Here is a 24,490-nt window from a genome sequence, read left to right on the forward strand (position 1 = left end):
CTCCTTCTACTGGGTTTATTTTCTTCTCTCCCCATGCTTTGTTTTTGTTTTTCTGCCTTTCAGAGAGGCCTTCTCTCTACTTTACATCTTGATATTCTCACCACAATAAAACGCATTCTCTCTTTCTCTGGTTCCCTCTGTTACTCTCAAGGGTTTTCCTAGTATGGTCTCCTGCTGTATTGTATCATAGGCTAAATACTTGTTTGTTCTTTTTTATAATGAGGTGATGATGGCATTGTCTAGAGGCACAGCTTTTGTGAAACAAGGTGAGACTGGCTCAGATAACACATTTGTGTCTTTTAAAGTGGTTTTCTTCTAATATCCAAAGATCTAAACATGACCAGAATAAAGAAGAACTATTTGCCAACATACCATTTTAATGGAGACTCAAAACATTTTTAAAAATTTCAGAATTGAGCATTCCCAGGAGAGGTCAGACTTGCCACAGGATAGACTTTCTGGGTCTCATTATAAAACCTCTACAGACAAAACAGTGTTCTATGTTCATGGCCTTTCTGGATGTAAACTGGAATCTCTGACAAACTACAATGCTTTTCCAAGCTTACCCCTCTAGTCTGTGATGAACAGTATCAATTACATTAAATGAAACACCAAAGCTTAGAGGGTGCTGGGCAAGAGAAAACGGTATCAGTCCAGCATTCAGACCTCATATGGATGATTCTCCCTGTCCTTGCCTCTTCCTTACTCCACCTCTGCCGCCCTTATGCTTGGTACCTCTCATTTTGGCTCTGCCCCTTCGGAAGATCCTCTCTGCATCCTCATTTCTTGATGGGTGGTGGCAATGTATGCCCTGAGCCCTATGCTAAGCTAAGTGGTTTCTTTCAGTGTTGTCAGCTTTTCCCCAGCTCAGTCCTCCCTCCTTCTCTGCAGCTTGGTCCTGGTTTCTTCTTGCCGGCGTCTCCAAGCAGCAATGATGGCTTCATCATCCATTTCTTCCTCTTCCTCCCTGTCAGTGCTTCTCCGATACTGGAACCGCCGTCCAGAGGCAAACCTCCCTTCTTCTCTGTTTTCCGTCCTCTCTTTCTCTCCCTCTTCTTCAGACCTCATAAAGCTCTGGGTGAATTTCCTCTTGGCTCCAAATTCAGAGAAGTCTGACTTGGATGACTCTTCCACATCTTCCCAGTCCCTAGACCTGGCCCAGTTTGGGTGCTGTGGCTCTGGGGACTCTTCCCTTTCTGATGGCTCTGGGGTCCGGCGGAAGAAGTAGGGCTCTGGGCTCTCCTCTCGGGAACTTGAGGTCTCGCTGTACGTGGACCTGGAGAACTTGTGCATCTCTCTGCCCTCCCTGGTGGAGGACGATGAGAACCGCGAAGTGCTTCTTACAGAGTTGCCATTGGCCTCGTGGTAGGAGGAGGTGTCCTGTTCCTCTGACTGGGATTTGGAGAACTTGTAACTGGAGGATTTAGACTCCGTCTCCCTGAGCAGGGATGATCTGGTATACTTCCCCCTAGAACTTCCAGACCAGTCACTTTGGAAAGGAGGTTTTTCCTCTGTCCTGAGGCCACTAAGCCACTTATTAATACTGCTATCCACCTCTTTGCCAACTCTGCTGCCACTTGCATAGTGATCACAGACAGCCAGTGAGGACGATGTGTCTGTTTCGAGTTTCTGGGAATTACTGCGGGAAGAATATTGGAAGCTCCCTATGGCACTGTCAGTGTCCTCATCCCTGTCACCCACACCATCATCTTCATCTTCCTTGACCTTCTTCTTCTTGAAGAGGGAGCTGCGTTTATTGTCTGAGGCCAGCTTTTCCATTTTGTACTCAGACATCTTCTCCCTAAGCTCCTTCTGCAACTCCTTCTCCTTCTGGCCAAGTCTTTTTAGGTCCACATTGTCAGCAAAGAGGCTGTAGATGGGCTTGCTGGTCCCCCTCACTTTGCTCCTGGGACCTTCGGCCGGCGAGCTCAGTGTGGTGTTGCAGGACAGCACAGACTGCATGTCAGAGCTGGGTCTTGCCTGGCTCTGAGGCAGCAGGCAGCCACCCAAGGAGGAGCTGCTCTGTCCACTGAGCATAGAGACTTGGTCATCCCCCAGGCAGCTGGCTGCTGGAGCTGCCTTCATGCTTGCAACAGACGGCGATCGGGACAACAGCAGCATTTCATTTTGCTTCTGAGCAAGGGTCTCGCTGACTACGTTGGCAATCCAGTTCTGGATACTGGCAATGGAAATGGTGTCTCCAGGCCCCACTGGCAGGTTAGGCAGGGGTGTGGTGGGACTGGAGGTTGAGCACCCTCCTATATTGCTTGCAGCCTGAGACAGGTGGGAGCGGTGGCTCTGGGTGCTGAGTACCGATGCCGTGTCCCCATCAGCACTGACCGAGGGGGCTGCAGACCAGAACGCAGACAGGGGAATACTCCCGCTGGCCGCGGAGCTGTCTGCCTCCCAGCTTGCCATAGACTGGCTCTCCTCCAGCGTCTGCCGGCTTCTCTCCAGTAGCTCCAGCCTCCGTTGCCTCTTCTTAGCCAAGGCCGAGTCCTCCCCCTTGCTGAGCTCCACCACCTCCTCCCTGTTCTCACTGCCCACCTTCTTCTGGTGTTTCAGCTTCCAGGCCTGGTAGGCTGTCAGGCTGATGTCGGAGGGGTTCTTCTTCTCCCCGGCTGCCTCCTCTGCACCGGGCTCACTGCTGCTGTCTCCCGATTCCAAGTCTTTCTTGTGAAATCCAAATTGGATTCTCTTGATCTTCCATCTTTCCAGAGCAGTGAGCTTGTCCTTGTTCCTGCTGCAGAAATTGTAGAAGGAGCTGGCCTCAGAGCCCACGCTCTCCGCGTCGTCCTCCCGCACCCTGCTCCCCGCCTCTGAGCTCAGGTCCGCCGCCTCCTCTCTCTTGCTCTTGGCGTGGTACCTCCGGGAAGCCTCCTTCTCAATCTCCAGCAGCCTCTCGTTCCACGCGTCCCAGGTGCTCTCCGAGGACACCGAGTCTGCGCGGCGCCTCCCGCCTTGGTTCTGGCGGCTCAGCTCCAACTGCTGCTTCAAGACCCAGATGTCGTGGCTGCTCACGCTCTCCCAGGCGCTGCTCTCGCTCAGCGTGCGCCGCCGCCTCCCCAACAAGGAGCCAGCATCGCTCTCTTCCTCCTCTTCCTCCTCCCTTCCCCACCTCCGGTGCCCTTCTGCTTGGTACCTCTCGTTTCGGCTCTGCCACTCCTGGATGATCCTCTCCACGTCCTCGTCCTGGTCCTCGTCCTGGAGCTCCTCCCCACCCTGGCCAGAGGAGGCTGAGCGTCTGCCACCTCCACCCTGGGGGTCCTTGCCCGAGGGGAGGCTCTGCCCTTTCTTCCACTCCTTGTACTGTTTCTCCTCCTCCTCCTCGTCAATGAGGGTGAGGGGCTTGGACGCCTGGCTGGCCTTCCCCAGGGAGGAGCCACTCAGGTGGCTGGCACTGTCGTCCTCCTCCTCCACCGTCAGGGCATGCACTCTGGCCCCCAGCGTGCTCCCCGTGCCCTCACCCTCCTCAGCCTCAGCTGATTCCCCCTCCCGCCCATACTCCTCTTCTCTTTCCTCCATCAGCTTCTCGTTGAGCTCCCGCAGCTGCTTCAGGAAGCCATCGTTGGGGTAGATGGCCCGCTTCTTGCGCACCGTCATCAAAGCCTCCAGGATGGCCATGTTGTGGAAGATCATCAGGTAGGCGACCACCAGCACTGCTGACCGGCTGATGCCCATTTCGCTGCTGACCAGGACTTTCCCTGAAAACAGAACACAAGAGAAAATGATGTACTTACAGTGGCTCCCTTGTAGCGTTCTTGTTTGTTTGTTTTCTTTGGTAAGTGCTGTTTTAACGTGCCGCACTGAAGGTGTTTACTTTGCCTCTGAAGTTCATCCCGGCTCGACACAGAAGGGCTGAGCATCACTGTCCCCATATTACACATGGAAGACCCACAGTCCCTGATGGGCCTCTATTTGAAACACTGCAGTGCATTTCTACTTTCTCCTCACAAACTGAGCATCACAGGGAGGGGAAATACAAAAATAGGTGGGGAGGAGGATAAAGCAGAAAAGGAATGAGAGGCTAAGATGAATGAATCACAGAGAAATAGAATCTTGGTGCTGGGAAGCATCATAAGCCACATTCTAAACCTGAGAATTCCCTTTACAACATCCCTGATGCTGGATCACCTGTCACAGCTGTCATCCAGCCACTGCTGAATGCTTCCAGTCATGGGGAGCTCATTAGCTTACCTGGACATGTAGATACAACTCACTTCATTTTTGTATCACTCTAGTGCTTCAAATTTTTTTTCGTACATTAGGGAAAAGTATAAATTACTGTAACAAACATCCAGTACTGTTGCTCTGACATTCTAAAGTCAACTGTGAATACATTGTATGAAACAGGGCTTTTAAACAAAAATCCTTAAGAAGATGGCTATCATATTCATCCGAAAATATTTTTTTTCTTTTTCTGGCTATTTTGAGTCCTTCAAACATTATTTGAACAACTTCTTATGTTCCCTTACTCTTCTAGCTACTTTCCTCCAGGTCAAAACTTGAATTATCAGGTTGTTTGTTTGTTTGTTTGTTCTGGAGTTTGTATTCAGGATGGAGCAAGATATTTCAGGTTCGGACTGACCCACATAGAGTAGAGTAGGCCCCTCCCCACCCTTGTTTGGGTCACTGGGGCTTTCCTGATCCCATCCATCTAAGATTGCAGTGTGGGTGGATATGTCACACAATGAACTCAAGTTATCTTTTACATCAACTGAAACCTGTAAAACTTTTTTTAAAACTTCAATTAAGTCATGTTTCTTTTAATGTGCAGTCATTTTTAAACTTAAGGATAATTTTACAAATTCTTACTGACATCTTTTAGTAGATGTCTGTTTTTATAGCCTACAGAAGCTTTTGCGAGTCTTGACTCTACCATTCAACAGACCAGTTACCTGCTGCTGGCCTCCCTTTCGGCCCTGCGTCCGTCACGAACGTGACAAATATGTCTCCTATGCCTTCATTGTAATAGCTGTTTAAAATGCATACTGGAACCGCTGGAGACCTTCCTCCCTGCTGTCATCCATCTACTTGCCAACAGTCTTTGGGGATATTGGCTAAATCAGTTAAAAATCCTCTCTGACAATGTGGGATGGGAGGGACTCTTTTATTATTATATCTTTGCAGCAGTTAGGGTCATGTCTTTGTCACACGGGAGGTCAGAGACAGAAAATTCGGGGGACTTGAGGCCCAGTAGTGATGAATGGTGTTATTGCTAAGAGCCAGCAGCCACTAGAGGGAGGTAAATCAGCAGAGTCAAAGCCACAGGCTGGGCGTGGTGGCTCATGCCTATAATCCCAGCACTTTGGGAAGACAAGGTTGGAGGATTGCTTGAGGCCAGGTGGTTGAAGCTGCTGTGAGTGGTGATTGTGCCACTGCACTCCAGCTCAGGCAACAGCGTGAGACCTTGTCTCAAAAATAAACAAACAAGGGTGCTGTGGCTCACATCTGTAATCCCAGCACTTTGGGAGGCCAAGGTGGGTGGATCACTTGAGGCCAGGAGTTTGAGACCAGCCTGGCTAACATGGCAAAACCCTGTCTCTACTAAAAATACAAAAACAATAAAATGCTTGTAATTCCAGCTATTCGGGAGGCTGAGGCAGGAGAATCACTTGAACCCAGGAGGCAAAGGCTGCAGTGAGCTGAGATTGTGCCACTGTACTCCAGCCTAAACAACAGAGCGATACTCTGTCTCCAAAAACAAAGAGCAAAAGCCTCATAAGGAGCATCTGCCAAAGCACCTGTTTTTTTCTCCTCTCACCCTCAGCCAAGGGCTTAGCTGTCCCTTGCAAGGACCTCCACTTAACTATCTGACCAGGCTACTGTCTACTGTAGCTAGTCTCAAAGTCTCACTCATTTTCTTTGGAGATGGAATCACCAGACCAGCTCTCTTCAGGACACTTCAGGAAATGGCCAGCCAGTCTTCTTCATAGGGGCATCAAATATTACTTAGACTCAGTCTGGTGGAGACCAGGTTAGGGTGCCGTTTTTCCATGCTGTGTTCCTAGCACACTGGGACTCCTCTGAGGAGCCTCAAGGGCAGCCAGAGGGACAAGAGAGAGGATGGGTGGGGGGTGAGACTCAGGGATCTTCACCCAGAGCAGCAACAGGATTCTCTGTCTTCTCTGTTAGAGGCAGGCTGATGCTGTATAGATTTTTCTCTGCACAATTCTAGGAGGCCTCTTCACATCGAAATCAAAGTATCAAAACATACTTGCGTTATGATGAAAATTTTCCAACAACAAAATGGTTTGAGGAAGGTAATGATTTTCTAATTTGCAGAGTTACCATTTTGATTACCAACAGCGCTGATTGTGAAAAGGGTTCCTGTTTTCAAAATTTGAAAAGTAGAGGCCGGGTGTGGTGGCTCATGCCTGTACTCACAGCACCCTGGGAGGCCAAGGCGGTGGATCGCCTGAGGTCAGGAGTTTGAGACTAGCTTGGCCAACATGGTAAAACTCCATCTCTACTAAAAATACAAAAATTAGCTGGGCAGTGGTGGCATATGCATGCAATTGCAGCTACTCAGGAGGCTGAGGCACAAGAATCACTTGAACCTGGGAGGCAGAGGTTGCAATGATCCAAGATAGTACCACTACACTCCATCCTGGGTGACAGAGTGAGATTCTGTCTCAAAAAAAAATTTTTTTTAAGAGTACAGCTACTGGGAAGAGCATCAGACTTGAGCAAGCCTGGGTTTGAATTATCTGCACTCTCAGTATGCCTTTATATGGGAGGCAATTATGCTATACTCTCCCAATTCATAATCCTCCCTTTCCTCGGAACCTACCCCTCTCCACATCCCAGAAAATAAATAGTAGTTGCCCAGAAGCCACCCCACTTGCCACTGTTGATGGAACTCGGGGTACAAAAAGGACGAGTATCTGACAAATTCTCCAGGAAATTTGAAAATGAGACTGAGATAGGAAATTAGCTAGTTTAATGTCAGGCCTGTGGATGGCCACTTGCTCTCTGAAGTAGAGAGAGAAAGAAGAGGGAAACCAAGAGTCCTTAGACTGTCTAGTTCTTGTCCCAGGCCTGTCTGGGGTACCAGGCTCCTGTCTGTGGCTTCTTTCCTGCAACTTCAGAATTAATGCCTTTGCTGCTTGTGAAGGCGTTTCAGTTGGTTTCCACCCACTAGCAACCAAGAGAATCTTGATTATTGCACCGTGCGCCATGCCAAGTCGCCACTTAATCTTCCATGAGTCTCAACTTCCCAGTGTGTGCAATGTAAATAACAACACCCCCTCGTGGGCTCTTTGTGATTACCATGTAAAACGCCAGCGCCCAGTGTTTCTTTCGCTGTTCTCGTAGGCACTGACTCCCAAGCAACCTAGAGTAGAGGAAGCCACAGGACCCAAGGCTCAGCGGGGTAATTCTAGAGAGGCTATGACCTCTCTGCGGTGGAGTAGGAACGACCCCCAAAAGCAACAAGCACAGCAACAACAAGGGCCTTTAGCTGCCTGGCAGGGAGACTGAGACTGAATCGGGAGGAGATACCCGCAGCGCGCACCGGCGCCTGCAAGGAATCTGGACACCCTGCGGTCTCCAGCCCGGCGGAGCTGGCGCGCTGGCTCCTGGTCAGTGCTCCTGGGTAGTGGGTATGCTGCAGGGAAGGCTGCGCCTGGGTTACAGCCGCGACAGGAAACTTCCTGCTGAGCCCGCGAGGCTCCTGGCACCGCCTCCGCCTCCGCGTTTGGGCGCATTCTTCCTCCCTCCACCCGCAAGGCTGGCTCTCGCTTCTGGTATGCATTCCACATTCTGGGATCTGTCTCATCCGCACTGGGATGCTGCGGGGGACCGCCGGCCCGTGGCCGTGTCAACCTGCGTTAGCTACCGAGCGCCATCCGCTCCGCCGCGAGGTCGGTCGGTCGGTGCTCCCGGGTCCAGCAAGCGAGGTGGGACACGCTCCCTATGCCGCAGACAACCGACAGACCCACTCAATCCCACCCTGCTCAAACGTCCTACATTTTAAAAAGAAAGCGTTTTTAAGCATTGAAAAGAGGAGAAAACAGTTTACATATGTGTGTGTATATATATACATGTGTGTATATATATACACATACATACCTATATATGTAATTTACACACACGTACACATACATATTTAAAATATGTATATTTGGCTAGGCATGGTGGCTTATGCCTGTAATCCCAGCACTTAGGGGGGCCAAGATGGGAGAATCTCTTGAGCCCAGGATGTCAAAGCTATAGTGAGCATTCCAGCAGCCTAGGGGACAGAGCTGCATCCTGTCTCTAAAAATAAAAATTAAAAATAATTTAAAAGGAAAACATGTGTGTTTGTAATTTCCATTAGAAGTTACCCATCCTGGCCATTGGTGGTGACAGGCAATGCCCTTTTTCCAGGAATCATGAGCAATATTATTATAGCAATGGCTGTAATTTTTGAAGCATTTATGGTGCCAGGTGTTGTCCCAAGGGGGTTATTTTCGTGCATTTTTAAAATGTTATTCCTCACAGCAATTTTAGGATTTGATATTTTTGTCTTTGTTCTCTATAAGGAAACTGCAGTTCCTAGGGCTGAAGGAAATGGCTCAAGGTCCCTTCGTATATACAGTGCAGCAAATCCCGGACTCAGACCCAGGCTTCTGGACACCAAATCCTGGAGTCTTCCCAGTCAGGCTGCTGGCTCTATTGCCTGGGCTCCACCTCTCCTCCTTGAGGCCTATGACCTCTGTAGATGAGTCTCATGTCACCTTTCACTTGGATATAACAATAGCAGCCCCAAAGCGCTACTCTCCACCATCCCAACTTGGTCTGTTCTCCAAGGCAGAGGGAGGGAGTTTTCTAAAACATAAGTCAGATCAAGGTGCCACTCAAACTTCTTACCCTGGCATTTAGCATCCTGTTTGATGGGGGGCCCTGCCACTCCAACCTTCATCCACACTGGCCTTTGATGCTTGAACACACCAAGCTTCCCACGTTCGGATCTTCGCACTACTAGTTCTCTTCCACAGGAATGCTCTTCTTCCAGTTTTCCCATGCTAGCTCTTTGTCACTTGGCTTAAATGTCCCGTTGTCAGAAGGCCTTCTCCACTATGCTCTCCAAGGAGTTGGCCAGTCACTCTAGCACACCATCCTATTTAGTCTCTGCCTCACACTTACCACCATCTGACATTTTTCTCTCTTTTTTTCATGTTCTCTCCCCTCACTACAGTGTAAGAGTCAAAGGCTGGAAGCGTTGCGTCTTTTACCACAGTGCCTAGAATGGTACCTGGCCCATGCTAGGCACTCAGTAATTACTTACCAGGTGGATGATTATCCTGTCTTTCCTCCTTTTCTTAGAGAAAATGGCCTTCTTAAGACATGTACCCCCCAGACACGCAAACTAATCAGGCTTTCATAACATTCCCCACATTGCTTTTCCCCTCGTGGAAGTCCAGCAGCCTGGAGCGGACAGACCCCTCTCACCTCTGTAGGTCAGCAGCGCTTCATCGAGGAACTCAGCCGCCTTCCGGAAATGTTGGGAAATGTCCACCTCAGGAAAGTCATCCACCTCTACACCCAAGTACTGGATCTCCAGGCCAGTGTAGAATTCGGGGCCAGTGTAAACACCAGTGCCATGCGCAGCATTGAGAATGTGGGTGATTCCCAGCCTCTTCAGCCTCCCCTTGTTCACAGCCACACTCCTGGGGGAAGAGGCAAGGACATGTTTGCCAGAATTGGAACTAGAAAGGTGCATCACCACTGTGATGGCGAGCCTGCCTCAGCTGGTCTGGGGTCTCAGCTGGGCAAGTGCCTCCTTTTCTGCCCCCTGGTGTCTGGGGATCACTGCAAATAATGTTATGGAAAGAGTTGATGACTTGGCCTCAGCAAGAGAGAGAAGAGACAGGGAGTTAAGCAAGAGAGGGCAAGATGAAGAGGCCAACAAGAGTGATGTATAAGGAAACCTTTGAATGGTCCAGAGACTTCAAGTTTAAAACCCCATGCCTTGGGAATGGACGTTCATCAAGGCACAAAAGTGGCAGGCACAAATAATAAAATTAAGTGTTTTTTTTTGTTTTTTTGTTTGAGACAGAGTCTCACTCTGTCACCAGGCACGAGGCTGGAGTGCAATGGCTCCCTGCAACCTCCACCTCCTGGGTTCAAGCAATTCTCCTGCCTCAGCCTCCCCAGTAGCTGGGACTACAGGTGCGCACCACCATGCCCAGCTAATTTTTGTATTTTTTTGGTAGAAACAGGGTTTCACCATGTTGGCCAGGATGGTCTTGATCTCTTGACCTTGTGATCCGCCCGTCTCAGCCTCCCAAAGTGCTGGGATTACAGGGGTGAGCCGCCACACCCAGCCAAATTAAGTGTATTTTACATTGATATGGCATGCTTATAATTTTCAAAATCCTTTTACATGCATTATGTTACATTAGCCTAAAAATAAACTTAAGAAGCAGACAGGGAAACTAGTTTTATTCCCATTTGGAGATTATAAAAATTGCCAAGTGCAGTGACCCACACCTATAATCCCAGCACTTTGGGGAGCTGAGGTGGGTGGATCACGAGGTCAGGAGATTGAGACCATCCTGGCCAACATGTTGAAAGCCCATCTCTACTAAAAATACAAAAAAATTATCTGGGTGTGGTGGCACAAGCCTGTAGTCCCAGCTACTTGGGAGGCTGAGGCAGGAGAATCTCTTGAACCCAGGAGACAGAGGTTGCAGTGAGCCGAGACAGAGCCACTGCACTCCAGCCTGGTTGACAGAGCGAGACTCTGTCTCAAAAAAAAAAAAAAAAAGAAGAAGAAGAAGAAGATTATAAAAATCCATCTGAGAACTCATAACTTCCCAAAATTGTGAAAGGAGAAAAAGACAAAACAAGAGCTAATGTTTTAGATTTCTAGTTCAGAGCTCTTTTTGCTGTAGCTGAATAAGTGTAGCTTAGTTTGAAGAGGCCCTGAGGACAGGGTTGTTCGAGAAAGAACAGAAGCCTTGAGCTGAGAGTACTTGGATGCCTGGGTCCTTAGTGGCCATGAGGTGAATGCTCCTGGATCTGAAGATGTATTTAAAGATCACTTAGGACTTGGTGTCCAGCTCTGAGGATCAAGTTCTAGGCAACCGATTACTCCTTGATGAAGGTAAGACCCACTGTTCCAAGCTGTTTTCCCTATGCCCTCCCCCGAGGCCCCAAATTTCCTCCTTTGCTTTTGGATATCTGGATAATTACATTGGGAAAACATCTCATTAAGTATTCGATGAATCAGCAGAAATTCGTTTCACTAATTAACCTAGTGGTAGCAATTATGCTGTGGCATCCTAAAGGAATAGGACCTGAGTGAGTTGCTTTTGTTCTGGAAACCACTGATAAACTTTTAGAAAATAATCGTTTTTGGATTATAAAAACAATGTCTACTTTAGGAAACCTGCCCAAGTCAAGGGAAATCTAAAGAAGAAAATAAAAACCACTTGTAAAAACACCTCCCAGAGAGAAACATTGTTAACATTTTATCACATTTCCTTCTAGCTATTGTCTATGCAAAAGCATGCACGCACGTAGACATACATCTATGGCCTGATTAGCGGCACACTGGACATGTATTCTCTTTTAATCTAATTCTTTCTTACTGTATTGTGAACATTTTCCTGTGTACATATGCATGTCAATATTGTCAGTGGCTCCTAGTGTCCAGTTCTGTGGTTGTTACAGATATCATGAGATGATGAAGGTGGCAAGACTGTGGCAAAAAAGGAGGCCCAGCGAAGGCCTTCTTGAGGGACAAGAGAGTCCTGGCAAGAGGGTAAAGGATAAGCAGTGATGCCAGCGTTTTGCCTGGGGACCTCTGACTGCAGGTGGATGGAGGGGTCTTTTTCCGGGCCGGGGTAGGGTAAGTGGCTAGGCAGCCTCATTGTGCTGCAAGGACCTATGGACGCCCTTGGTGAAAGTCGGGGGAATTTCGTCTGTCTCAGGCACTAACCAGAAACATAGGACAAAGGGTCATGAAGAGCAGTCAGACTCACTTCTCAGCTATGAAGACGTTGGGCCAGACCTCGTCCACCTCGTTCCAGGGAGCCTCTTGGCGATCCTGAACTAGGGTCCGCTGGAGGTCCAGGACGCAGGGCGTATTATAGAGGCTGGTGTCATCCATCTTCTCCCTGACGCGGTTGTACAGGTCCTCCACCAGCAGCTGTTCAGCAGACTCCAGCATGCCTGGACACTCTCTGTCTGCTCTGGCCCCCCGTGGCTTGAGCTCTAGAGGAGACAGGAGGCAATCTCATGAGAGAGTTAGGAACACCATGGCCTTCCTTGTTCCTGGGGAGAACATGCTCTTGGCCAGTTTGCTGCCAGGATTCTGGGCATGGACTGAATGCCAGCAGGATCTCCCAGGAAGGACTTTAATTGGGCCCAGGGCACTTGCTGCACTGGCCTGGATGCTTGTAATCAGGGTCAGCGGGAGGAGTGTATAGGTGTGGGTGAAGGGGACCCAATTTCTTTTACTCTCTCCCATGCTTCTCTGAAGCTGGCTGATAATTTTTTAGACCGAGTTCCTTAAGTACGAGGTGTATTTCGGTCCATACTTAGTAACTCCCACAGTGCCCAGTACAAAGTGGATGTTCAGAAGTATTTACTGGCTGGGTGTGGTGGCTCATGCCCATAATCCCAGCACTTTGGGAGGCCAAGGCAGGTGGGTCACCTGAGGTTGGGAGTTTGAAATCAGCGTGGCCAACATAGTGAAACTATCTCTATAAAAAAAATACAAAATTAGCCTAGTGTGTTGGCACACGCCTGTAATCCCAGTTACTTGGGAGGCTGAGACAGGAGAATCACTTGAACTTGGGAGGTGAAGGTCACAGTGAGCCGAGAGTGCACCATTGCGTTCCAGCCTGGACAAGAAGAGCGAAACTCTGTCTCAAAAAAAAAAAAAATGGTAGAAGTATTTACTAAATGAGTGAATGGTGTTCATTCATAGTAAAATTCTCTTTGTTAGTTTAACTCTTTAGCATATGGATTGCAAATAACCCTGGGAAAGGTAAAACTTTCAGCAGTAATTCATGCAATATTACCTTCTAATATACATCTAATTTACTTATTTATTTCTTGTATTTTCTTCTTCTCCCTACTAGAGTGGAAGCACCTATGATTCTCAGCCTCCCAACCCACAGATAGGTGGCAGAGGTCGGCCATGAGCTCTCATTCTAGTCTCAAAACAGGACTCAAACTCCAAATGAACTCAAATCGCAACTCACCCACATCTGGGGTGAATATCTTCTTCTAATAATATATTTGCTCACAGTTTATCAAATTTGGGGAAATGGAAGATGTTTTCTTTCTTTAAGATAGACAAAAGTAAGAAAGAACAAAATCGCTCCTCTCATGTGGTAGCTAAAACTACTGAATAGAGAGAAAAAAGCTGGACATATCTGCCTTCTGTGTTTCTCATAGCCTCTTGCTGCCACCATCTTTTTCCCTGATGGGCAGTTTTTGGGTGGGGGCTGATGCGGAGAGAGTCTAGCCACATTTGGAAGTTAGACTTGGCCCAGCCCCTCATGTAATCTGCTCCTCCAGAGGTCTGTAAGCAGGGCTTCTTGCTCATGGACTACAAATCCTGGGAGCTTGGGTTCTGCCTGGGGCTCAGGATTTCATTTCCCTTCTCTTTTCCCTCCTCTAACCACCCTGAGGGGCCCCCACATCCCTGCATCAGGGCTCAGTTCTATTTTTATTTTTATTTTTGTTTTTTTTAAAGACAGGGTTTCACCATGTTGGCCAGGTTGGTCTTGAACTCCTGACCTCAGGTGATCCTCCCGCCTCAGCCTCCCAAAGTGCTGAGATTACAGGCATGAGCCACCAGGCCGGCCAGGGCTCAGTTCTAAATGTTCTCTGATCTCCATTTCAAAAGCAGAAAGAAGAAAACTTCTACAATCCCAGAGCTCTATTTTGTTTAAAAATAGATGAAGTGTTCCTATTTTCTCCACCACCCAGTTTTCTCCCCTGGCTCTCCTGGGGTCTTTCTTAGCAAATGCAGCCCCTCTCCTTCCCTTGTCTACTTAGATGTTCTTCCCTTACTACATATAAAAAATGGGACTCCTGACACCTCATTAAAATACACAGTATTGTCTTCCTCAGCTATTTATCTAGCAGGTGGTTGTTTCAACTTCTTTTCAGTTTAAATACAAATGTCCCAGCTCCTCACCCCCACGGCAACTCCTGCTTTCCCTAGGTCTCTGGCGCACACTTCAGCGTCTGTAGAGTTTGCCTCTATCTCTGCATCAATTTCTTTCTATTACCTGACATTTCTTCAGCAGAAAGTAAAGCCCACACATTTCTCCCCTACATTCTCGGATGTGTGGCATGTGCCGACTTTCATGAAAATGGAAGGATCTTCAACACACATTTTTACTCCTTTGATCACTAGTGAGCACAGCAATGTTTTGAAATATCACCTGATACATTTTCCTTTCTCTCTAATATATTGTTTTTTCTTCCCCTACAGCCCTTCAGCCACTAAGGCTAATGAAACTTAGGTTTGATGCCCCCAGAGAAGAGAAGAATAGAAAAGACCCAGGATTAAAAAAAAAAAAAAAAAAAAAGGCATTGCACATCTTTTGGTTTCAAACTAGACTTTGAATGTCCATAGCATTCTATAGACTTGAAAGTGAAGCTTTCAAAGAGAGAAAATGTTTTTTTTTTTCTCCCCACAATTCCTAAAGCTGTACTTCTACTTAGCAAGAACCAAAGCCTGGAGAATGGCCTATAGAATGAAGCACAAAGCAGAGATGATGCCAAATGGATGGTTAGGGAAATTTCCAACCAGAGAAGAGGAAGAAAAGACTTTCCAGAGCGAGGTGGTGCTGGAAGCAATTCAGAGAGAACTGGACCAAGGTGAAGACACTGCCTGTGTCTGGGGGCAAGGTATCTTGGGGCAAGATATTTTGGAGCAAGATAACAGAGACCCCATGTATGGAAGAAAAAGAAGAAAAAATCCCCCAAAGCAGGTGGGTCTTTGAGAAGATGGGGCCTCCTAGAGTGCCCAGAACAGTCAGCAACAACAAGTCAAATTTCTGGTTCTATGTGAAGTGTTCAAGAGGTCCAGATGTCCTCTAGAGACCCTGGTGGAGACCTAAACAGATCAGGGGATCAAGAAAGGACCAGAGTTAGGGTGGACAAAGAGTAGCATGTGATTCTCATAATGAAAGACCAAGGAAAGGCTTGTGGCCACCAGCAATGGGTGCAAGATTAAGCCCAAAGGCCAGCTGAGCCCTATTTCATCAGCGTGCACCTGTCCCACTCCACCATATCTCACCAGAGTTGTGAGGCTTCCCAGGGAGAAGGGAGAAGCAAGGGGAACAAAGAAATTGCAAAAGATTGTTTACCTAAAATTGACTGGAAACAAAAATCCATCTAATCCAGGCAAGTGTCCTTGAATGAAATGTAATAATATGTTGCCTGCTTCAAAATTTTACTGTGTAAATATTAACATCGCTCCCCACTCAACCCTTTCCCTCCTTCCCATGCATCCTTCAGTTTGAAGCATCTTTAAGCACTTGTAGATGTGCAGGTCTAGGTCTGGACTGCCTTGGATGAGAACCCTCTGTATGCTCCTGGCCATTTCTTGGGCTCTCAGGTCTGTGCCTCTGACATAAGCCACCTCAGGACCCCTGAAGTAACCAAAAACTGAGCAAGAGGCCCTAGAGACAGACTGGTGCTGCCTCCCTGGCTGTCCCTGTTCACACTGATACATAATTATTTCCACTTCTGTCCTATCAAAGTTGAGGAGGTGGGTTGGCAGAACTGCCTTCTGAAGATCTGCTCTTCCTAATGTGACGGGCAGCTCCTGAGAGGCACACTGACATCTTCCAATTCCCCCCACCTCAAGGATCATCCAGTTGGTGATTCCACCCAACTTTTCATTGCATTACCTTCATTGATGATCTGTTTGGCTGCAATGGCTGAGGAGAGGTGAATGGGTTCCATGAAAATGCTTTCTGTTTCTGCATCTGAGACCATGGAATACCTAAGGGAAGAGGACATTTGTGTGAGATAAGCCTGCAGCATCTGTATTGAAGGCATTCTTTTAGATGAGAGATCTGGTTCCGATTCTAGCAACAAGTGGGAAACAATGAGCGATCAAGGCAACGCCTTCCTAAGTTTAAGGATCCAAGAATAAAGAACACTGGGTATCCTGTGGCTCAGATGCCCACCTATTTTCAGGTCAGTGTTGGCATTGATGGTATATGATGTTTAATGACATGGTGGTCTATGCTGTGGAGGCAAGAGCATACATCTGAGCTTGGGGAAACCCACCCTTATATGGCTTCACTTTCCTGAATGTCTTGCTGCTCATTTTAAAAATGTTGTCTCCTATTCCTCTGCTATCAGCCTACAGGATGTCCTTTCTTGTGCCTCTGCCAGTCTTCTGCTGGACTGTTGGACTGCATAGGTTGGCACCACTCTTTCTGTTCCCTCTGTTCTCCATTACTTCTCCCTTTTTGCAAGGGAATAGGCTGATGACAAAGGACTGGTACAGCACCAAGTGAAATGCTAAAGATGAACTCGAATGCACAGGTACTGATTCTGAGCACAAGAAATCAAGAGTCAGGTTGAGCCCAGATGCAAAAAAGTAACTTGGGTGAATATCAAGGCAATTTCCCAAAAATAATTCAGTGCAGTTGTCAAAAGAGACCTTTAAGAACGTGGAGAATCTAGAGCAGAGACAAGACTTAGGACTGCACTGTGGTGGTGGGGTGGGACCACACCATAGTTCACTAGTAAACACCTTTCTAGTGAATTGTCCTGTTCTTCAGGTGTTCAGATGACCTTTGGGTCATTTTCTTTTTTCTGCTTAGTCTTTCCTTTAGGTCCAGAGAGGGGGGAATTTAATGGATACCATTTGGGGTGCCTTCTGTGAATATAATTCTGACAAATTCTCCAAAAATTAGGTATTATTTTTATTCCTAGGGTTAAGAAAATTACCCAAAGCAGTAAGTGAATGGCAGGGCTAAGTTGAGAATATAGGGTAGTCCTGCTGTAGGTCCAGTGTTCTCTCCACAATACACAGATACCATTTAGATTAGAACAGGAAGGTGGATTGGTTGGTGGAAGCAACCCCAGCTGGATTCCCAGACTCAATGCAGACTTTGACAGGTAAGTACTTAAGAAATGCTTGTTAGAAGCCTAGATGCATGGATGAATTCAGCTGAGTACAGTTGAGTGGAGCAGAATCCAGATAAGCTGAACAAAGCTAACTTGAGCTGAGACAAGTTGAGATTGAATTCAGTTGAACTGATTAGCAGAACAATTCTCCTGTGCATCCACAACATCAGAGTCCACCCTAGGGAGAATGGTGTGCTCAATGTCAGCAATGCCAGTGCTCTTGCCAGGAGAAAGAAGTAGTCTGGGACTCTGCCCAAGACATGGCCAGACCTGCCTATGCAACATCAGGGACAGCACGATGTGGTATCATCATCCATAATATCTGAGAGTTTTCTGATAGCAGTTGTGCTGGCTCATTCCCATTCTAGCACCAAGTACTTCAGTGACCAAAAAAAATGCATTTTCAAATAAGCATGACTGGGGAATGAGCATACATCTGAGCTTGGGAGAACCCACCCTGATGTGGCTTCACTTTCTTGAATGTCTTGGGGTGGATTAAACTTTGTTCACTAAAGGATGTCCATCCTAAGTAGATTCACAGGCTACTCCTTTCTCTTGACAAGGTCATTTCCTTCTTCATGGCCTGGCTGACACTGGGCACACCATTCTCCTGAAGTTGGACACTAATTTGTGGGAGGTTACTACAAAATAATTGTTTTGCTAATCAACTCATTTATTTGTATTTCCATAGGCTTTTGGGGAACAAATGGTGTTTGGTTACATAAACATGTTCTTTAGTGGTGATTTCTGAGAGTTTGGTGCACCCATCACCTGAGCAGTGTACACTGTACCCAATGTGTAATCTATCTCTCATCCTATCCCACCCTTCCCCCAAAGTCCCCAAAGTTCATTGTATTATTCTTATGCCTTTGCCTCTTCGTAGTTTAGCTCCCACTTATAAGTGAAAACATGCAATGTTTGGTTTTCCATTCCTGAGTTACTTCACTTAGAATAATGGGCTCCAATTCCATCCAAGTTGCTGCAAGTGCCATGATTTTGTACCGTTTTATGGCTATCACTCCATGGCATATATGTGTGTGTGTGTGTGTGTGTGTGTGTGTGTGTGTGTGTGTGTGTGTGTGTGTGTGTATCTGTATCTATATCTATATCTGCACCACAGTTTCTTTGTCCACTTGTTGATTGATGGGCATTTGGGCTGGTTCCATATTTTCACAATTGCAAACTGTGCTGCTATAAACATATGTGTGCAAGTCTTTTTCATATAATCACTTCTTTTCCTCTGGGTAGATAAGAGTGGGATTACTGGATCAAATAGTAGATCTACTTTTAGTTCTTTAAGGAATCTCTCTACTGTTTTCAAGAATGGTTGTACTAGTTTACATTCCTACCAGCAGTGTAAAAGTGTTCTCTTTGCACCACATCCATACCAACATCAATTATTTTTTTATTTTTTAATTATTGCCATTCTTGCAGGAGTCAGGTGGTACTGCATTGTGGTTTTGATTTGCATTTCCCTGATAATTAGTGACGTTGAGCATTTTAAAAATATGTTTGTTGTTAACTATTTGTGTATCTTCTTTTGAGAATTATCTATTCATGTCCTTAGCCCACTTTTTGATGGGATTATTATTATTATTATTGCTGATTTGCTTTTTGAGTTCCTTGTAAAATCTGGATGTTAGTCCTTGGTTGGATGCTTAGTTTGCAAAGATTTTCTCCCACTCTGTGGGTTATCTATTTACTCTGCTGATTATTTCTTTTGTTGTGCAGAAACTAAAGTTTAATTAAGTCCCATGTATTTATCTTTGTTTTTGTTGCATTTGCTTTTGGTTCTTGGTCCTGAAGTCTTTGTCTAAGCCAATGCCTAGAAGGGTTTTTCTGATGTTATCTTCTAGAATTTTTATGGTTTCGGGTCTTAGATTTAAGTCTTTGATCCATTTTGAGTTGATGTTTGTATAAAGTGAGATGAGGTTCCAGTTTTATTCTTCTACATGTAGCTTGCTAACTATCCCAATACCATTTGTTGAATACAGTGTCCCTTCCCCACTTTATGTTTTTGTTTGCTTTGTTGGAGATCAGTTGGCTGTATGTATTTGGCTTTATTTCTGGGTTCTCTATTCTGTTCCATTGGTCTATGTGCCTATTTTTATACCAGTAGCATGCTGTTTTGGTGACTATAGCCTTATAATATAGTTTGAAGTCAGGTAATGTGATGCTTCCAGATTTGTTCTTTTTGCTTAGTCTTTCTTAGGGTATGTAGACTCTTTTTTGGTTCCATATGAATTTTGGAATTGTTTTTTCCAGTTCTGTGAAGAATGATGATGGTATTTTGATGGGAATTTCACTGAATTTGTAGATCGCTTTTGGCAGTATGGTCATTTTCACAATATTGATTCTACCCATCCATGAGCATGGGATGTGTTTCCATTTGTTTGTGTCATCTATGATTGATGACAAAATACTGTCATCAACAGTATTTTGTAGCTTTCCTTGTTGAGGTCTTTCACCTTCTTGGTTAGGTATATTTCTAAATTTCTGTTTGTTTGTTGTTGTTCTTGTTTTGTTTGCAGCTATTTTAAAGGAATGGAGTTCTTGATTTGATTCTCAGCTTGTTCACTGATTTGTGTGCATTGATTTTGTATCCTGAAACTTTACTGAATTCATTTATCAGATGTAGAAGCATTTTGGATGAGTCTTTAGGGTTTTCAAGGCACATAATCGTATCATTAGCAAACAGTGGCAGTTCGACTGCCTTGCTAGTGATTTGGATGCCCTTTATTTCTTTCTCTTGTCTGATTGCTCTGGCTAGGACTTCCAGTACTATATTGAATAGAAGAGGCGAAAGTGGGCATCTTTGTCTTGTTTCAGTTCTCAGGAGGAATGCTTTCAACTTTTCCTTGTTTAGTATAATGTTGGCTGTGGTTTTGTTATAGATAGCTTTTATTACCTTGAGGTATTTGTCCCTTCTATGCCAATTTTGCTGAGGGTTTTAAAAATAAAGAAGCAATATTTCTTTAAAAATAAATAAATATTTCTTTAAAAATAAAGAAAATTTGCTGGATTTTGTCAAATGCTTTTTCTGCATCTATTAAGATGATCATGTGATTTTTGTTTTTAATTCTGTTTATGTGGTGTATCACATTTATTGACTTGCGGATGTTAAACCATCCCTGTATCCTTGGTTTAAAACCCACTTGATCATGGTGGATTATCTTTTCAATATGCTGTTGGATTCAGTTAGCTAGTATTTTGTTGAAGATTTTTGCCTCATGTTCAACAGGGATGTTGGTCTATAGTTTTCTTTTTTCACTATGTCCTTTCCTGGCTGGGTATTAAAGTGCTACTGACTTCATAGAATGATTAGGGAGGACTCCCTCTTTTTCTATCTTTTGGAATAGTTTCAATAAGATTAGTACCAATTCTTCTTTGAATGTGTGATAGGCTTTAGCTGTGAACCCATCTGGTCTTTCGTGTGTATGTACAATGTTTTTATTACCAGTTCAATCTTGCTGCATGTTATCGGTCTGTTTCAGAGTTTCTGTTTCTTCCTGGTTTAATCTAGGAGGGCTGTGTATTTCCAGGAACTTATCCATCTCCTCTAGTTTGTACATGTAAAGATGTTCATAGTAGTCTTGAATGATCTTTTGCATTTCTGTGGTATTGGTTGTAATATCCTGTGTTTCTTTCTAATTAAGTTTATTTGTATCTTCTCTCTTCTTTCCTTGGTTAATCTCACTAATGGTCTATCAATTTTGTTTATCTTTGCAAAGAACCAGTTTTTTGTTTCATTGATGTTTTGTGCTGTTTTTTGTTTGTTGGTTTCAATTTCATTTAGTTCTGGCCTGGTCTTTGTTATTTCTTTTCTTCTGCTGAGTTTGGGTTTGATTTGTTCTTATTTCTCTGGTTCCTTGAGGTGTGACCTTAGATTGTCTATCTGTGCTCATTCAGACTTTTGATGAGGGCATTCATTGCTATGAACTATCTGTTAGCCCTGCTTTTGCTGTATCCCAGAGGTTTGATAGATTGTGTTACTATTATCCTTCAGTTCAAAGAATTTTTAAAATTTTTAAAATTTCCATCTTGATTTCATTGTTGACTCAATGATCATTCAGGAACAGGTTATTTAATTTCCATGTATTTGCATGGTTTTGAGGGTTCCTTTTGGAGTTGACTTCCAATTTCATTCTACTGTGGTCTGAGAAAGTATCTGATATGATTTTAATTTTCTTAAATTTGTTAAGACTTGTTTTGTGGCCTATTATATGGTCTGTCTTGGAGAATGTTCCATGTGTTGATGAATAGAATGTATATTCTGCAGTTGGTTGGTAGAATGTCCTGAAAATATCTGTGTTAGGTGCATCACTTGTACAAGAGACCACCAAGCAGGCTTTGTGTGGGCAACAAGGCCATTTTATTTTGCACTTGGGTGCAAGTGGGCCAAGTCCGAGAAAGAAGTTAGGTAAGGGGTGTAGAAATGGGAACTGGTTATATAGGTTGGGGCAAATGGTCAGTTAAAGGTGGTTACCTATTTTAGGGAGGGGGAGGGAGTCAGGGATGCATGGTCACAAGGCTAGGGATTATCTATTACAAACAGGCATGGTCATAAGTGTGGGGGTTATTGGTTGCAAGCAGAGGGGAGGGTGCAGTAAATTACATAGTTACAGGGTGGGAGTCTTGAGAAACCTAATGTCTAGAGGGGAAGCTTCGCAAGGCTGAGCAGGAACAATGGTCAAAAGTTGCAGGGGAGAGCAATCGGTTGAGGCAGAAGCTAGTTGTTTCACTTCTCTTTGTGGCCATTTGGTTGCTTCAGACTTTCTGGCTCCTAGAGCCCATCAAGAGGTGTATGTGCAGGTCACCAAGGCTATAATGGCCAGGGTTGGACTTAGAGGCCTGACAATCTGTTAAGGCCATTTGATCAAGGGTATACTTTAAATTCATTGTTTCTTTGTTGACTTTCTGTCTTGATGATGTCTAGTGTTGTCAATGGAGTACTAAAGCTCCCCACTGTTATTGTGAAGCATTTAGGCCATTTACATTCAACGTTCCTATTGAGATGTGAGGTACTATTCTATTCATCATCTAGTTGTTGCCTGAGTGTTATTGTTTTATAGGCCTTGTGAGATTTATGCTTAAATAAGTTCTATTTTGGTGTATTCTGGGGGTTTTGTTTCAAGATTTAGAACCCCTTTTAGCTGTTCTTGTAGTGCTGGCTTGGTAGTGGCAAATTCTCTCAGCATTTGTTTGCCTGAAAAAGACTACCTTTCCTTCATTTATGAAGCTTAGTTTTGCTGGATACAAAATTCTTGGCTGATAATTGTTTTGTTTAAGAAGGTTAAAGATAGGACCCCAATCCTTTCTAGCCTGTAGGGTTTCTGTTAAGAAATCTGCTGTTATTCTGGTAGGTTTTCCTTTACAGTTTACTTGATATTTTTGCCTCATAGCTCTTAATATTCTTTCCTTTGTCTTGACTTTAGATAACTGGATGACTATATGCCTAGGGGATAATCTTTTTGTGATGAATTTCCTGGGTGCTCTTTGAGTTTCTTGAATTTGAATGCCTAGTTCTCTAGCAAGGCCAGAGAAGTTCTCCTTGATTATGTTTTTCAAATAAGTTTTCCAAACTTTTAGATTTCTCTTCTTCCTCAGGAGCACCAATTATTCTCAGGTTTGGTCATTTAACGTAATTCTAAACTTCTCGGAGCCTTCGTTCAATTTTCAAAAATTCTTTTTTCTTTGTCTTTGTCAAATTGGGTTAATTTGAAGCCTTGTGTTAGGAAAATATAAAGGAAGAGAGTGATGGAAAGAAGGCACCACAATTACCAAATGGGTTTATTTACAGGAATAAGCCTGCAAGGGTCTCAGTCAGGAATCTCATTGAGACCCTGATAGTTTACAAGCTGAGCTTTTTATAGCAAAGTTTCTACAGGGGAGGGGTTGGGCAAGTGCTGGCAGGTAGGGGGCTGGGGAAAGAAGTGGTGAGGGCCAGTCAGGCTTTGTTGTGGTCAGAGTTGTTATGCTCTGTTAAGGTATGGGTGAAGTTGACATTTGTTTTGTACCTGGGAACACTGTCACCAAGGTAGAAAAATGGCATTGCTATTGTTAATTTTCACACCTTGTGTTTGGGCTCTTATTTCTTCTACTTGTTTGATTCTATTGTTGAAACTTTCCAGTGTATTTTGTATTTCTCCGTCTTTCACTTCTAGAAGTTCTGATTTTTTTAAATTGATGCTATCTGTTTTTCTGGAGTTTGTTGTGTTCATATCCAGTATTATTTTTTAAATTTCTTTAAGTTGATTTTCACCTTTCTCTGGTGCCTCCTTGAGTTGCTTCATAATCAACTTTCTGAATTCTTTTTCTGGCAATTCAGAGGTTTCTTCTTGGTTTGGATTGATTGCTGGTGAGTTGCTGTGATCTTCTGGGGGTGTTAAAGAACCTTGCTTTGTCATATTGCCAGAATTGTTTTTCTGGTTCCTTCTCATTTGGGTAGAGTATGTCAGAGGAAAGATCTGGGGCTCAAGGGCTACTGTTCAGATTCTTTTGTCCCATGCAGTGTTCTCTTGTGTGGTGCTCTCCTCCTTCCACTAGGGATGGGGCTTCCTGAGAGCTGGACTGCAATGACTGCTATTGCTCTTCTGGGTCTAGCTACCCAATGGAGCTACCAGGGCTTCAGTCTCATATTGCTTATACTGGGGAGTGTCTACAAAGAGTCCTGTGATGTGATCCAGCTTCAGGTCTCTTAGCCATGGATACCAGTACCTGCTCCAGTGGAGGTCGCAGGGAAGTGAAACAGACTCTGTTAGAGTCCTTGGTTATAGTTTTGTTTAGTGTGTTGGTCTTCTCAAATGCTGGTTATGGTAGCAGTGAAGTTGTCATGTAGCTAGACTTGGGGCCTCTGGTTAGTCACGATGTTACAGGTGGTAGAATTAGCTGTTGTTTTCTCCTTTCTTGGAGCAGCATTATTATTCTTTTATGAGTTGCTGTAATGGCTTGAGTTGGCTGGCCTCCAGCCAGGTGGTGGCACTTTCAGGAAAGCATCAGCGGCGGTAGTACAGCGGGGATACAAACTTGCCCTAACGTCTCCTGGATAAATATTCAGGTTTCTCAGGTGATGGGTAGGCCATAGAGCTCCCAAGGATTATGTCTTTTGCCTTTGGCTACCATAGCATGTAGAGAAAGACTATCAGGTGGGGGCAGGGCTGTCCTGTGTTTGAGCTCAGACTCTCCTTAGGTGGGGCTTTCTGTGGCTGCTGTTGGGGATGGGGTGTGGTTCTTAGGCCAATGGAGTTAGGTTCCCAGGGATTATGGCTGCCTCTGCTGCATCATACAGGTTGCCAGGGAAGTGAATAAAGCTGGCAGCGGGGGCCTCACCCAGCTCGCACGTAGTCAGCAAGGCCAGTCCCACTCCCACTGTGCCACACCAACAGCA

The 24,490-nt window shown here is 45.1% G+C and overlaps 1 protein-coding gene across 2 annotated transcripts in view; it reads right to left on the reverse strand.

The window, feature by feature from the left end:
* Positions 1–359: 359 nt before the first annotated feature.
* Positions 360–24,490, reverse strand: part of DUSP27 (dual specificity phosphatase 27, atypical) — a 40,920-nt gene continuing 16,789 nt past the window's right edge. For both annotated transcript variants that reach the window (XM_032291511.1, XM_032291512.1), the window contains exons 4-7: positions 15,870–15,964; positions 11,973–12,204; positions 9,436–9,653; positions 360–3,704 (exon numbers count right to left, since the gene is read on the reverse strand). In XM_032291511.1, the coding sequence (XP_032147402.1) occupies positions 868–3,704; positions 9,436–9,653; positions 11,973–12,204; positions 15,870–15,964 (3,382 nt within the window). In that variant the 3' untranslated portion in view covers positions 360–867. The remainder of the gene's footprint in view (positions 3,705–9,435; positions 9,654–11,972; positions 12,205–15,869; positions 15,965–24,490) is intronic.

Source organism: Sapajus apella, unplaced genomic scaffold, assembly GCF_009761245.1.
Source record: "Sapajus apella isolate SASKATOON/1434 unplaced genomic scaffold, GSC_monkey_1.0 scaffold25, whole genome shotgun sequence".
NCBI classification, from domain to species: domain Eukaryota; kingdom Metazoa; phylum Chordata; class Mammalia; order Primates; family Cebidae; genus Sapajus; species Sapajus apella.